The 13,450-nt window shown below is 51.0% G+C and overlaps 1 protein-coding gene across 1 annotated transcript; it reads left to right on the top strand.

Moving 5' to 3' along the window:
- The first annotated feature begins 4,032 nt into the window (after positions 1 to 4,032).
- TMEM222 (transmembrane protein 222) lies at positions 4,033 to 12,867 on the top strand. The gene is made up of 6 exons (XM_026062486.1): positions 4,033 to 4,178; positions 6,470 to 6,554; positions 7,318 to 7,349; positions 8,046 to 8,142; positions 8,303 to 8,433; positions 9,444 to 12,867. The coding sequence occupies exons 1-6, from the start codon at positions 4,063 to 4,065 to the stop codon at positions 9,529 to 9,531; spliced, it is 549 nt and encodes a 182-aa protein (XP_025918271.1). The 5' UTR covers positions 4,033 to 4,062; the 3' UTR covers positions 9,532 to 12,867.
- The last annotated feature ends 583 nt before the right edge of the window (positions 12,868 to 13,450 follow it).

The following is a 13,450-nucleotide window of genomic DNA, read 5'->3' as shown; positions in this document are numbered from 1 at the left end:
GTTGTGCTCCTCCTAGCTTGTTCAGGCCTTGCTGCTGCAGGAGACGAGACTGATGGGAAGCCCTTCTGGGGCTGGCAAGGAAATAAGGTGGGCCTTTTTGTGGACTTGATAGCGAGGGCTGAGAAAGCATCGTGACCTGCACTTGGCTCTTAGAGCTCTTCCAGCTTGTGCCCTGGGTCCCTGAGAAACTGGTGGCTTTCCCTTTAAACACAAAAGTTGCCCTGTGGATTGACTGTGTCGATTGGAGAGGGAGAGAGAAGGAAACGCAGCTTTCAAGTGACAGGGAAGCAGAAAAGACCTGAAGGTTAAAGCCGAGGGGTGGGATGGCTCAGGGGCATGCTTTTGGGGTGGGTGGCTGAGCTTGTGCATGTTCTTGTGCTTCTGAGTAGCACCACCATCAATACAGACGAGAGTGACGTTTCTGGTTCACGCTGAGCGATTAGAGGCTGTCACATTGCAGCAGGCGCAGACCACAGGAAAGGAACAACAAAAACGCAGAGCAACCCACCCCAGCATCACCTCCAGGGTGGGGGAAGGACGCCTTGGTGTCCTCCATCAGCCTGTGTCTCGGTGACATTTTAAATAGGCTCCTGCTTGCGGTGGTGCCTGCTGCTGCCTTGGTTGTCAATGTCAGAAGGGGGAGGGGATCTCTTCCTTGAGTGGTTTGGTTCTGGCAGTCCCTGTAATGTTTGAGCTGTCACAACAGGGAAGGTTCCCAAGAAAGCTGCTTACCGAACAAGAGCTGGCCGGGTGCCTGCTTCTTTCAAGCTCAGAGATGAGCCGGGGTAGAAGGGGAGGTAACTGATTTCCTTCCAGCCTGAGTTCCCGCTATAGCAATGGTGGTGTGTGCTCGGGCAAACTCAAGCCCATGTGCAGTCCGGGCTGCTCCTTCCCAGAACAGATAGGCTCCTCTCTCGGAAAGGCTCCGAGTCCCTGGGGTTTGAGCGGCTGCACTGGCACCTGCAGTAAGTAGGCAAATATCATTGTCCTGAGGAAATTTGGGGCCAACAGGAGGTAGAGCTGCTTGCTTGCTAACAACAGGAGAGAGAGGAGTCAGTGGTAGCAAGCTGCTGGCAGAAATGGGAGCAAACCCTTTTGTTCCTCCTCAAATGAGAGAGAGGTTGCAAAAACGACAGTGGCAGGATTCCTGCTCTGTACATCGATCCAGTATTGTAGTCAGACAAGATAGCTTCAATAAAAAGCCTCCCCTTTAATTTTATGCATGGAGAACTTCTTACCTGATCTCTCCCCCCTACCACCACCACCACCCTCCCCCATTTTCTTTTCCAACTGCAGCTATTTTTCCCTGCTGACTTCAGGTGTTTTGTATTCTGCTTAGATCAATAGCAGAGGAACAGCAGCAGCTTTCCAGTTGTCACTAGGAAGACCCTGCTGTCAGCTACAGCTCACCTGTTTTCTGCCAGTGCGATGCTGGGGATGGAGAGCCCTTCTGCTTGCCTGACAAACACAAAAGAGCTATGCAGTACAGGAGTGCTGTATTGATTTTTTTTTTTCTTCTTTTTTTTAATCCAGCCTGGCGAAAATGGTGTTCTTCCTGTACTCCAGCAGTTGGTTTGCCCTCCTGTGCTTGGTTTAAAGGGAATAAACTGGGCTGTTTGAAGTGCCCCCTGCCCATGTGGGAGGGAGGGATGTAAGATAGCACTGCAGGGTGACTAGTCCTAGCGTGGCTGTTGGTGTCGTCCTTGCTGCATAGCTATGCCCAGGGAGCTGGTCCCTGGTGATATGCTGCTTAGCAGCCTTTGAGACAAACGGGAAGAGCAAATCCGTTGTCTAATTTGACAAACATGCCAGGACCACTTTAGCTGATGTGAACATTGGGCCCTATTCAGATATTGACAGTCCCTGATATTTAAGTTAACTTGGAGCGAATCAATGCAAATTTTTTTCCTTCACAGAACAAAGTGTTCATTGAAACACACAACCTTTATGGGTATCCTCTATCCGAAGTGCCAAAATAGGAAGTGTCTTTTAAAAACCAAAGCACCAGGCATGGTTTTGCTCTCAGAAGTATCTGTATTTCCCTTTGCTTTCTCCCTTTTGGAACCGGACTATTTTGTAAATTCTTCAGATTACTGGGGACATGGTCTCAGGCTCTCGATCAACTCTGATACAGTGACAGGTCATGCCGAGACGATGTCCATGCTACAGCTCGACTTGAGCCRCTCCACTCGAGCGCCTCAGTGGACAGCTTGGCGTCAATCCAGACGCCTCCTTTCCTGCTGGATCTCCGAAGTAGCTCTCCCTCTCAGAGGGGTCTGTTCTAAGATGTGGTCTAGACTAGGAAATGAGGTGGGATGTTAGATATCTCTTAAGGGCTCAGCGTAGGTGAGGAAGCGTAGACTTCAGTGCATTACTGATCTAGCTGAGTTGAAGCCTAAGTACCTGTATGGTAAGTTAGCATGTATCAAGGGCAGGTAGGCTGCCTCTAAACTAGACTGTTAGTCAACACGTTCTGCTGCCACACTGGCAAATCCAAACTGGTGTCCTTATGAAGTGCCTCTTCTGTGGGCAGAGGTTACTGATCTCCTGGGCTTTCAAGCTGGAACTTTCACTAGTCTAAAATGTCGTGAGCATACAAGCATGGCTCTGTCCCCAGAGGTCCCCTAGGCTCTCCCCCAGGTCCTGGGGAGAATACATTGATGAAGGTGGAAGGCTGGTCTGGGCTTAATTATTGAGCTAAGTCAGGTAGTGGAGAGTGGAATGCATAAAGCAGAGATAAGCAGTCTTTGATTTTAAAATGCAAGACTGGGGCCCTTGTGTGGAAGCTGTAAGTTTGTGATGACTGTTTGGAACGTGGCCCTCATCATTAAGAGGGGTTGGTCGTTAATAACAAAAGCAAGCACCTTGTACGAGTGCAGTGCTTGGCTCTGCATTGCCAGCGCTCGGTGTGCTAGAGTTACAAGGGAGGATGAATCCAACCGTGTGCAGGAAGGGAGCCAAAACTGTTTTATTAGCAAAACCCACGGTCCCCTTCCCTTGGCATCCTGCTGTGTAACACCCCAAACTGTACGAGAGTGCTCTGGTCACTGTGAGCCTTGAGGGGAAATGCAGCTCGCCATCTCCACATGAGGCGGAAATGAGGGGCTTCCAAGAAGAGCAGGAAAGGACATGAACAGGCAAGTGGTGTTTGGGCGTTGAGTAACTCTCCTGCACCTGCTAGGGCAGAACATCCCACTCCTGGGTGTGCTGGGTTGGGGCAAGTGATGTGGTTCCTGTTCCCTTTCCACTAGTTTAGCGAGCTGTCACCCTGTATTTTGCCAAGTGTGTTGGGGGGGTGGAAATCTGGAATAAACGTATTTCTTCTTCAGCTTTCTCGTGTAGTTTGAACTAAACTTCCTAATAAAGCAATTGTTATTTTTCTACTCTGATTCTCAATTTGTAAATGCTGTTCCTCCTGTTGCAGTACCTAGCCCTCCTCTTCTTCCACAGAAGCATTAGTGTGATATGTATTTTCTCCTTTGCCCAACCCTGAAGGGGTCTAGATGGGATCAAAAGGCAGGTCCTGAGGACAGCTGTGCTACCTTTTGAGCGTTGGATGGGCAAGAGGGAGAAGGTCCCCTCCGCTCCCGCTGAGGCCCGACCCTCCTGCCTGAGCGTGGCTCCTCCGTGCCAGGTAGGTGCGAGCGGCAGCAGCTCTTGCTCTGAGGAGCTTTGCCAGAGCAGAAAGCGGCACTTTTGGAACAAAACCCGGGGAGGCGAAGGTGTGTATTCCCGAGCAGCTGAAGGGCCCTCGAGGAAAGGGCAGGACCTGCTGGTTACCAGACCCGGGGCTGCGGCGCGGCCCTTCCCGCCCCCGCGGCTGCCCCTCCGGGGCCTTGCCAAGTTTGTGACCCCTCTCCGGGGCCTTTCGCCGCGCCGCCGCCGGGAGGGCCGGGCCGGGCCGGGCCGGGCCGAGCCCGGTGCTGCCCGCCGGGGGGCCCCGGGCAGGGCGGGTCGGGGAGGCCAGGCCGCTCCTGCTTCCTGGTTACCGGCCGTGCCCGGAAGCGGGCGCGGTCTCCAGGAAGTGACGGCAGCGCGGCGGGCGGGGGGCGGGCCCCGGTGATGGCGGAAGCGGAGGCCAAGATGAAGCAGTTCAATGGCGGCGGCGGGGCCGGTCTGGACGCCGAGCGCGGCCGGTTCCCCTTCTGCGTGGTGTGGACTCCCATCCCCGTGCTCACGTGAGTCCGCGCCGCCGCCGCGCCGGGGCCTCCCCGGGCGAGGCCTCGGCGGCAGGGCCTGGGCCCGCCGCTCGCTTCTCCCGGAGCCGGGCGCCCGGGCCGCACCGGGGTAACTGGGTGCCCGGGCCGCTTCGGGGCGGGCGGGGCCTTTGGCCTGCTTAAAAGCACCTGGGTGCCCAGCTCACATCAGGGGCAGGCGGGGTGCTCAGCCCTCTTTGGGGCACCTGGGCCCCTGCCTGCAGTGGGGTAGCTGCGTGCCCAGTCTGCTTCGGGGCTGGCTTAGGAGCCTGCCTTCGTTCCTGGGCCAGGGCTCTCCTCTCCCCGCAGCGAGGGTGTATACGGGGAGAGTCTTGTGATGAACAGGCTTGTCCGAGCAGGAGCCAGGGTAAAGGGGATCGGGTGAAATGTGGGAAGTCTTTCGTGTTCTTGGAGCCAAGGTTTTGCTACGGGGATGTTAGACCACCTTATGCCTTCAGGAGAGCCGCTTTGCTTCCCTTGTCATGAGCCATAAGTTAACTTGCCTTCCCTGTCTTGTTGGCCAAGCGTAAGCAGGCTCCAAGGAGGACTTCTGGGTTTTTCTCTGTTCATGGGAAAATGAAAAGCTGTAAAATATGGCTCTGAGGGTACTCTGAGAACAAAAAGTTATTTATTTTTATGCCTTCCTTTTGCTCTCCAGTTAAAGTCAGGTGATAATATGTTTGCTGAGCCAGAGTTTGAGAGGTAGGAGATGTGGTATGGTCTGTGCCAGGATTGGGAATGGCACTGTAACTCTTTTTTAATGAGGAAAAGCTTGCAACTTCCATGCTAGTGTCACATACAGCTGTAAAACAGCTTTGATTTCTACCTCTTTTTGTTTTTGATTGCTTAAAATTTCCATGTTAGTCTTGTCCTGGAAGATTTTTCAAAGCTTTTGGCTTTCTTATCTCCTACTGAGGCTGATGAAGAGCATTGTCCTGCTGCTAGAGTTACTGGGCATCAGTATTTGTTTGTGGGTTCATTCCCCAACAAACAGTGGTATTTTCCTGTTGATGGTGTTCTGCAGCAGCAAACTCAGTGTTGTTATGTGGTGAAATGTCTACACCTTCAAATGTAGTAAAGCTCCGACAACGTTTATCAGCCAGAAAGTGTAGCTGAATATAAAAGCCACTCTGCACGGATAGTAAAACTGGCTGCTTTGCATTGCACCAGCCAGTGAAACGCAGACGGTAAGTGAGGCAAACACAGAAAACTAATCAGACTTTGCAGAGTCCTTTCTCTCTCTTGTAGGGTTACGTTACTCGCAGAAGTTGTATGCTATTTATAACCTTAGCTGTGCTTCTGAATGCATATGGCTTGTCTTCCCTTGTAACATCCGAGCACTTCAGTCCCATTTCATTTCATTTCATAGTTTTAGGATCTCTCTAATTGAGCTGTGGCTGGTGAATCTGTTTCTGTTTAGCTCTGCTGTAATCTCATCTGAAATATTAGTTGCTGTGCACAATCCCTTAGGGAGAAAGAAGTGAGAATTGGAGAGAGGTCAGCAAACCTGAGAGTGCAGGAGGATGTGGGAGAGAGCCTGAAATATTTACTTCTTGGTGATGATGGGAGGGGAGTGGAACATAGCTTTACTGCTTGCTGGGGCTGTAAATACCAAGGGAGGAGGAGGAGGCCTTTGAAAAGGGATCATTTAGGCTAGGTAATGCTTTTCTGGGGACCAGGAGCCCCATTTTCTGTCTGGGATGCTTAAAATCTAGTCTGCAGTGAAAAGATGTGGTCTGGATGGGAATATGGGTAAGATTGCTTCATTTTTTTCAGTTGCTGAAGAGCAAAGTCTAGTTTTATCTCAAGACGGTTTCTTCTAAATCTAACCACTTTACTTGAAAACACAAATGGGTTGGTCCTGGGAGACAGAGGCTTGCCCTTCCCTGGCCAAGGGTGCGTGTAGTGCAGGCCTTTGGACACTTGCTCTCTCCACACCTGCAACCACTCACGGTAAAGATGTGGAGTCTGACTACCCCACAGATAAGCTGACCCTAGATCTGTTTGTCAGGAGAAGCGTAAGTTTGGGTATTACCTACGTATTTTTCCTTTGCTTGTGCCACTTCTGTGTCTTTACTAGTCTTTGCCTGGCTTTGGCTCACCAGCTTTCGTCTCTCCCCAGCTGTGCATAACTTGTTAACTGTGCCTGTCTATCCCACGCTACGCAGTTCATGTACAGCCGCTCCAGCGGTCTCCTGGCAGCATGTTGCACGTACTCAGTGTGATCAGGGAGCAAATATCTCAGCCTGACGGTTCACTTGTTACCTCGGTAGATGGCTCTTCCCAATCATTGGCCACATGGGTATCTGCACGTCGGCTGGAGTAATTCGGGACTTTGCGGGGCCGTATTACGTCTCAGTAAGTAGATGATGGTTCTGGGTAGTTAAGCAGGAATCTGTGCTTGGTCTGGTTTCACCTTCGTGGAGGACTTGTGAGCTATCCCCTGTTTTTTGCAGCTCAGAGTTCTGCAAAATAATGGCTTTAGACATTTCTGAAGATCATGCTATTTCTCTGTGGATTTTTGTCCAGTGCAGATCAGCTGGGTGGTCTGATAAGTAGTGGCTGGTTTGGTGTGGTGAGCAGGAGGGAAAGAATCTTGTAGCCCATGCTCTAGATGGGGAACTTTGGACCTAAATTCTTGTACAGTAGTCTAATCCCGAGTAACGGAAACTGCCTTCTAACTTCCTCAGCATGCCTGTTATTATCCTGCTGCTTAGTWGCAGGTATGTGATAGTCTTGTAAACTGCTCTGTAGTTTGGTGGATTTYGAAAGTAAGGGCGTTTAAAGTCAGAGTAATTCATGCTCTAACAGAGCAGGCCATTTACAACTTTGAGTTAATAATCTCTTAACAGTAAAGAAAGAGGGGAACAAGGCTCATATGCCATATAGCTAGACTATGTCTTAGTGTATATAGTATAAATATATTCAGGCCTAGAAAAGGAGTCTGATAATAGTCGAAATCTAAATCCAGACACTCAAATAAGATTGGTGTCTTGAGACTGCTGAGGCAATGTGACAGTTTTATCACTAAACAACCAGAGACTGTGAGGCCTTCCAGTGAGAGGCATGTCATGAATATTGTGCGGGATTACTCTCGAGACATTTTTCTTTCTTTTTGTAGGAAGACAACATGGCATTTGGGAAGCCAGTGAAGTAAGTGCTCTTGTTACTTTTTATTAAACTAACCAACTGACCTGCAAATGTCCTTTAATTCACGGAGACAAGCACACTACGATATTGCTTTTCTTCTTGGTGGTCAGATGCCCTAATTTGAATGGACGGCTACTATGTCTGTGCTTTTCAATAAACCACATTAAATTAAATCTTTTTAGAAGTGTGACAGCAATGTAGCTGTATTAATAACTATAGCTGTATGGAGCCTTTATATTTTTAAAAAAGGATTAAAACACTTTAATGTTAGCAACAAGTGCTCCAAGTAAATAAYGCTTGTGCTGTGCTATGCTGTGGTAATGAACTGTCATCACTCACATCTTGTTAATGKTTTTCTAGGGAGGGATGGGAGGGGAGATTCCTGAATTTCAAATATTTGTCAGATCAAGTATATATTTTGAATGGCCTGAAGGTTTCCTGTCAGAGGAGAATGGCAGTTAAGACTTTGGTCTGTGCCCCTGAGGTCTGCAGTTTCTCTGTCTGGGGTGCTGAGGGTGCTGAGCATTAGCTTCTGCTGCCCTCTACAGCATATGCTTGTYTTGAACAGTGTGGTTCCTTGGACTCCAGAGGTAGCGGATTTCTCCCAAGTCCTCTTGTTTTAAGCAGCTTCCTGCTGGGCAGAGCAAGAAGTTGTAAAGGAGCAACAATAAATGAAGGGATCTGTTCTCCTCCTTTCAGGTACTGGAAACTGGATCCCAGTAAAGTGTACTCCACCAGTCCCAATGCTTGGGACACAGCCGTGCATGATGCCTCGGAGGAGTACAAGCACCGAATGGTACGGCTCTGATGTCCTGTCTGTGTACGGACCAGCATCTCCCCAATGTCTGGGTCCTTGTGGTGTGACCTGGGCCTGTTGGTCTGCACCAGGACAGTGTGCCAAAGTGGGGAGCCTCAGGGGCAGCATTTCTAATGCTGTGCCTCTCTTTCTGTTCCAGCACAACCTTTGCTGTGATAACTGCCATTCTCATGTGGCTCTGGCCTTAAACTTGATGAGATATGATAACAGCACCTCCTGGAACATGGTCAAACTCTGCTTCTTCTCACTGCTGTATGGGAAGTATGTCAGGTGAGCTGAGGACCAGCAGGCAAACGGGCTCTGTTTTTTTTTCCTTCTTCCTAGCCCTGTAGAGCTTCGCCCTGTCCTGTGGAAAAGGGAGAAGTGTCTCTTCCCCACAACACACAGATCTGTTGTATTGTGGGGGAGCTGAACGTTGGTGGCAGATGGTGCTGCYGCCGTCTGATGCTTGTTCCTAACAAAAGTGTCGATGGTGTTTGTTGGGTTGCACTGGATACTGCTCCTGAAATACTGTATCTAACAACTCCTTTAGGGTGCCTGGAATTTGGGAAATGCCAGCTAAATCAAACTCTCCCTCTTTCAAGTCTTTTTTCTGAGTTAGGTCAGAACACAGGGTCACAGAATGGCTTGTCTCTGAGGATTACTGGTCTCTCTTCTCTCTCAAATCTTGTTTATATTAAAACTAGTCATGGGTTTTGTCAGAGCTTCCGACTTGAGTGGAGAGGAAAATCTTGAGCTTTCCTTACTAGAAAGGGGACTTAATTTCAGTTCCTTGGGCCTGGAGAGGAGGTTCTGTGAGGACCGCCCTGCCTAAAGCTTTCCCATTGCTCCCCTTCTGTTGGGTTGTGCCTCTTTCCAGAAGAGCTTCTCTACCAGCTTTTAGGCAAGTGCAGTCCCTCCTGTCTTGGGTAAATGCACCGCAAGTCTGAATAGTGAGGCCTACTCTAATGGTCTTTCGTTGTTTGTGATCTACCATCACTGCTCCTGTCTGTGTAGATACCACAAGCGCTAAAGTTTGACCTGGATTTGAGTTGGAAGGATATTCCAGCCCTGGGGATCATGACGCAGTTATTCCTGGACCAATAGTTTTAATTTCTAACCCAGACTGAACCTCCAGGACATGATGTATGGCAGTGCCAGCAACAGATAAAGTCAGAAGGGCACTATGTCTCCCTGCAGTTTCTTCAGTTGTCCTCACATCTTTCTCTCCCTCTTGTCCTTTTCTGCTTGTTTCTTATGTTTTAACCATCCCCCCCCCTTTTTTTTTCTCCATCTTGCAGCATAGGGGGGTTTGTGAAGACCTGGCTTCCCTTTGCCCTCTTCTTGGGGGTGATCCTGACGGTTGTTCTGACTCTTCATTTGCGGTGATGGCAACTGTGAACTCCCCATTCCATGGGCACACGAAGGAGGAAACTGTGGCTGCTTGATCCAGCGAGATGGAGGCATGGGACTCTGGGAGGCATTTACTAGGAAAAGCGGCAGCTCCACTCCATAGTAACAGCTCTCATCTTTATTTCCTGGGACGGGCTTCTTTTCCTTCTGTTCTTGTTCTGTCGGTGGTGTCTCCCAGTGTTGGGGACCTGAAGCCTCTTGATCTCTCCCTGAATATGCTCCCTCTCTGCATTTTGTTAGGTAGAAATGCAGCTGGGAAAGGAGAGGGGTGGGCACCTTTTCTTTCAGTGTGAGGCAAGGCCGCAAGGCTAACCCTGCCTCCTGGTTCAAGAGCACAAGCAGATACGCCTTGTAAGGTTCTCTCTGATCACCTGGTTTCTTCCTCTTGGCAGACTTTATCAGATGCTTCCTCAGATTTCCTGAGTCTCCAAGGGCCAGAAGTTGTTTCCCTACTGCATGACTCCCCCATAGCACATGTGTCAAAGTGTGGGGCTCCGGGGGGGGTGTACGGTGCCACAGCACTCACTGACAGTCTCCCCCRTAGTGAAAGAAGGGTGTTGATGGCAGGGCACCGCTCTGAGGAGACACGCAGAGGAACGCTCTGTGGCAGGGCAAATTCATCTGGTCCTGCTAGTGAGCCCAGAAAGGCAGGAAAGCAGATTGGCTGGCTTGGGTATGGCTCATGGCATCTGCACACTTCCAATAGCATGTTGCAGGAATGGGCCAAATCCCTTTTAGCTTGTGCCAGAGAAAATAGAGCTTCCCTGCTGCTTCTGTGCTCTGAATGCCTAAAATTGTCATTACACGTCTCACAAGCCACTAGCTTTCCTTTGAACCCTGGTACTTCATGTGTCACAGCTTATCCGCCGAGGTGGTGGCAGCAGCAGGTACGTGCCAACAGATGGCTTAGTGTAGGGATTTGAAAGCATCCAGGCCTTGGAGAGCAGTACCTGAGTCCTGAGCTTACTGGGGGCATCAGGGATTAAAAGAAGAGGTGAAGGGATTGGCAGACTGCCATAGTCCAGTGGTTGGGCTTTGCAGTGGCAAACAAGGGCACTTTCTTGCAGCTGGTTCCAGAACAGTGAACAGGAAGGTCTGCTAACTTCCTTGGCATGCTTTGAAGAGGAGATGGTGCTTTGGCACACCTGGGTAAAAGCACTTTGCAGCACTGGCTTTGAACATGAGAAATGCCGGTCTGTGGCAGCCTTCGGTGTCTGATGGTCTTTTTGAGCTGTAAGAGCGGGCAGGGGGTACTAGAGGGACAGGTTGCTGCTGACTGCTAAGCAGGAAATGGGCTTGGATGCGACCCAGAGCCGAGTCCAGGGCAAGAGGTGCAGGTCTGTGTGTCGAGGCTCTGGCTGGCAGATGCTGCTGTCTGTGGGGCTATTGGGCAGGTGGCTTTTTAAAAAAGTGTGGCTGATGGGTTATGTGCAGTTGAGCACATTCCCTCRTACCGCAAGCAAGATTTAGTTTTTCCACTCAAGCCTTGCAAGGCCAGCTCTTTACTCCAGTACCTGATGGATTTCAGCCTCAAGGAGTCCTCGTAGCCAGCAAGAAAGCTATTCTTGACTGCATATCATCCTTGTGGCTTCCTCCGACTTTGGAAACACGTTCACAGTCACCCTGCTGGCTGTCAAAACCGTCCCTATGTACCTCCCCATCCACTTTCTTTTCCCTGGCTCCCCTAGCCATATGGGGGGACTGGGGCGTCTTCTTGGGCTTCACCATTTCAGCGTTTTCTCATCCTCCTGCGTCAGTCACTTTTAAGCAGCCCCTTAAACCTCCCCCTTCTCTCTGCATTCTAATTGTCTCTTTCTCCTCTGGTGCTGGTGTTTCTGGGATAGGAGGGAGGATGTGTGCAGACCTCTGTGCCCTTCCCCTTGCTCCTGGAACTGAAATAGTTGTCAGTGTCTCCTGTGTGCAGTCATTTCAAGCCTGAGTGGAGAGCAGGCTGGAGGATGCTGATAGCTGGGCCTGGGGCTGATTAGAAAGCCAAGATCTTGCATCAAAGAGAACCTTACAATGAAAGGAGGATGTCTTACTGAGTTACCCTGCACTGCTGTGGCTCCTACCCAGCGAGCCTGCTGGTTAATGTGCCCTAGAACTAGCCAGCTGAACAGGAGAGAGGAGTTGTTTGCCCCCATTTTTAATTTTTTAAATATAGTTACTCAGAGTGACCTGCCAAGGAAGCGCTACAAGTCCCTGGCCTCAGGGCTGAAGCCAACCTGTCTTACGCAGTAGCAATAACCTAGAGACTCTTATGTCTTATCTCACAAGTTGATTCACGGTGTTTTATCAATAAGCTACAAAAGTGTTGCCAAAGCTGAGACTTTGAGTTGTTGGGGGAGGCCGGGAGCAGGGCTGCTGGCCACAATCCCCTGCTCTTGGGATTTCTGAAAACATGTTGAGTGCCATTCCCCGCCGCAGAAAATCCTTGTTGTTTGCTCCTRATGATTTTTACCAGATCTGGATTTTGAACTGAGAATCTTATGGTGCAGCTGCAAATGGGCCTTGTTGTTGGTTGGGACTGCCGGCTGCGAGGGAAGGAGGGCAACGCTTTGCTAAGTCCTGGCTGAACAGCTGACCTGCTTCCACTTGGGCCTTGACCGACAGAGAGGGAGAAGGGCTCTGGGCATCCAGAGGAAACRTGGCTAGCTCCAAAGGCAAGCCCAAAGCTGAGGTACTGCAGAGCCAGCCCGGACATCCTTGCTGGATGTGCAAAGATGTTTGCACTTGCAAAAGGAAAGAGGGTGGATGGGGGCCTGCAGCAGTTGGGYGCTGGCTGTCGCGGGTAGGCTGTACCTGCTGGGCCGGTCGGACCCTGCACTGCGGTAGTGTCAGTGCAATGCTATGGTAGTGCAGGGACATGCTGACGGTGCTCAGCACAGCTCCCCCGGTAGTGCTGCATCCAGCGACTGTGGCTGTGTGGGGGACAGGCTGTTTCCTCTCCGTGTGGGAGGTGGAAGAGGGTGGGCGGATAAGGAATGTCCTCTCCTTGCAGCTTCCCTCATCTCACTACCAGCTTCTTCGCAGTGCCCCCTTTGAACAGCTACATTAAAGTCGTACCCTGTCCTTTACCCTCCAGCTGCTGGTTTTGTGCCCCCTTCCTTTCCCCTTTGCACGTGGCTGCRTGGCAGCGCTCCGGGGCTCTGCTGCCGCTCTTTGGTGGCGGCTGGCCCTCCGTACCCTCATCCTTTGTTCTCTTGATCTCTGCGGGGCGCTGGATTACTTCGTAAATATTTAAACTCTGCTTCTGTGGTTTCATAATCCTGACGGTAGGGGAAATAAACTTAATTCTGTGGATGTCTCCAAGTGCTGTGTCTCTTATTGTTGAGACTTCTCCTTCCAGCTGTTGGCCGGGAGTGGGGTTGGTATTTCCCCCCTGCCCGCCTGCCTCTGGCCTCTCTCCTGCTCGAGGGCAGCGTGTCTCTGGCTGCACGCAGGAGTCTGAACTCGAAGATCCTGAGCCTTTTGCTTTCTGAACCCCCCTTTGCCCCGCTGCAGGGCAAAAGTCACGAGCCCTCCCCTGGGAGCCCTGTTCTCAGACCTGCTGTTGGGAAAAGGGGGGTGCCGGGGGCAGGAGGAACTACGCTGGGAACCGGTTGCTGCAGAGCGGGAAGCCCTTGCTGCGATGCGGGTGGACCCAAGCTGGTTACAGGGGAGGGTGCTGGCTGCACCCGCATGGCTACAGCGGGCCCTGGTCCTTGCAGTCACTGTGCCAGAGCCCTAAATGCTGGGGCCTTCCCCGGGCTTTTGTTATATTTGGGAAGAGAAGTGGCCCTGCCTGAGTCCCCAAGCCTCTGCCGGATGAGCAGAGCCCCTGCATGGCCCCCATCAGGTGGGAGCTGAGCCTTCTGGGCGGAAGAATGCTCTTTTAGGAGATAAATCTGCCCTG

Source organism: Apteryx rowi, unplaced genomic scaffold (assembly GCF_003343035.1).
Source record: "Apteryx rowi isolate R43461 unplaced genomic scaffold, aptRow1 scaffold_190, whole genome shotgun sequence".
NCBI lineage: Eukaryota > Metazoa > Chordata > Aves > Apterygiformes > Apterygidae > Apteryx > Apteryx rowi.
This window is presented reverse-complemented; position numbering and strand designations above follow the sequence as displayed.

Coding starts and splice junctions, on each gene's coding strand:
- TMEM222 (XM_026062486.1), top strand. CDS start 4,063: ATGGCGGAAGCGGAGGCCAAGATGAAGCAGTTCAATGGCGGCGGCGGG. Junction 6,555..7,317: donor CGGGGCCGTATTACGTCTCA/GTAAGTAGATGA, acceptor TTCTTTTTGTAG/GAAGACAACATGGCATTTGG. Junction 8,434..9,443: donor CTGTATGGGAAGTATGTCAG/GTGAGCTGAGGA, acceptor TCCATCTTGCAG/CATAGGGGGGTTTGTGAAGA.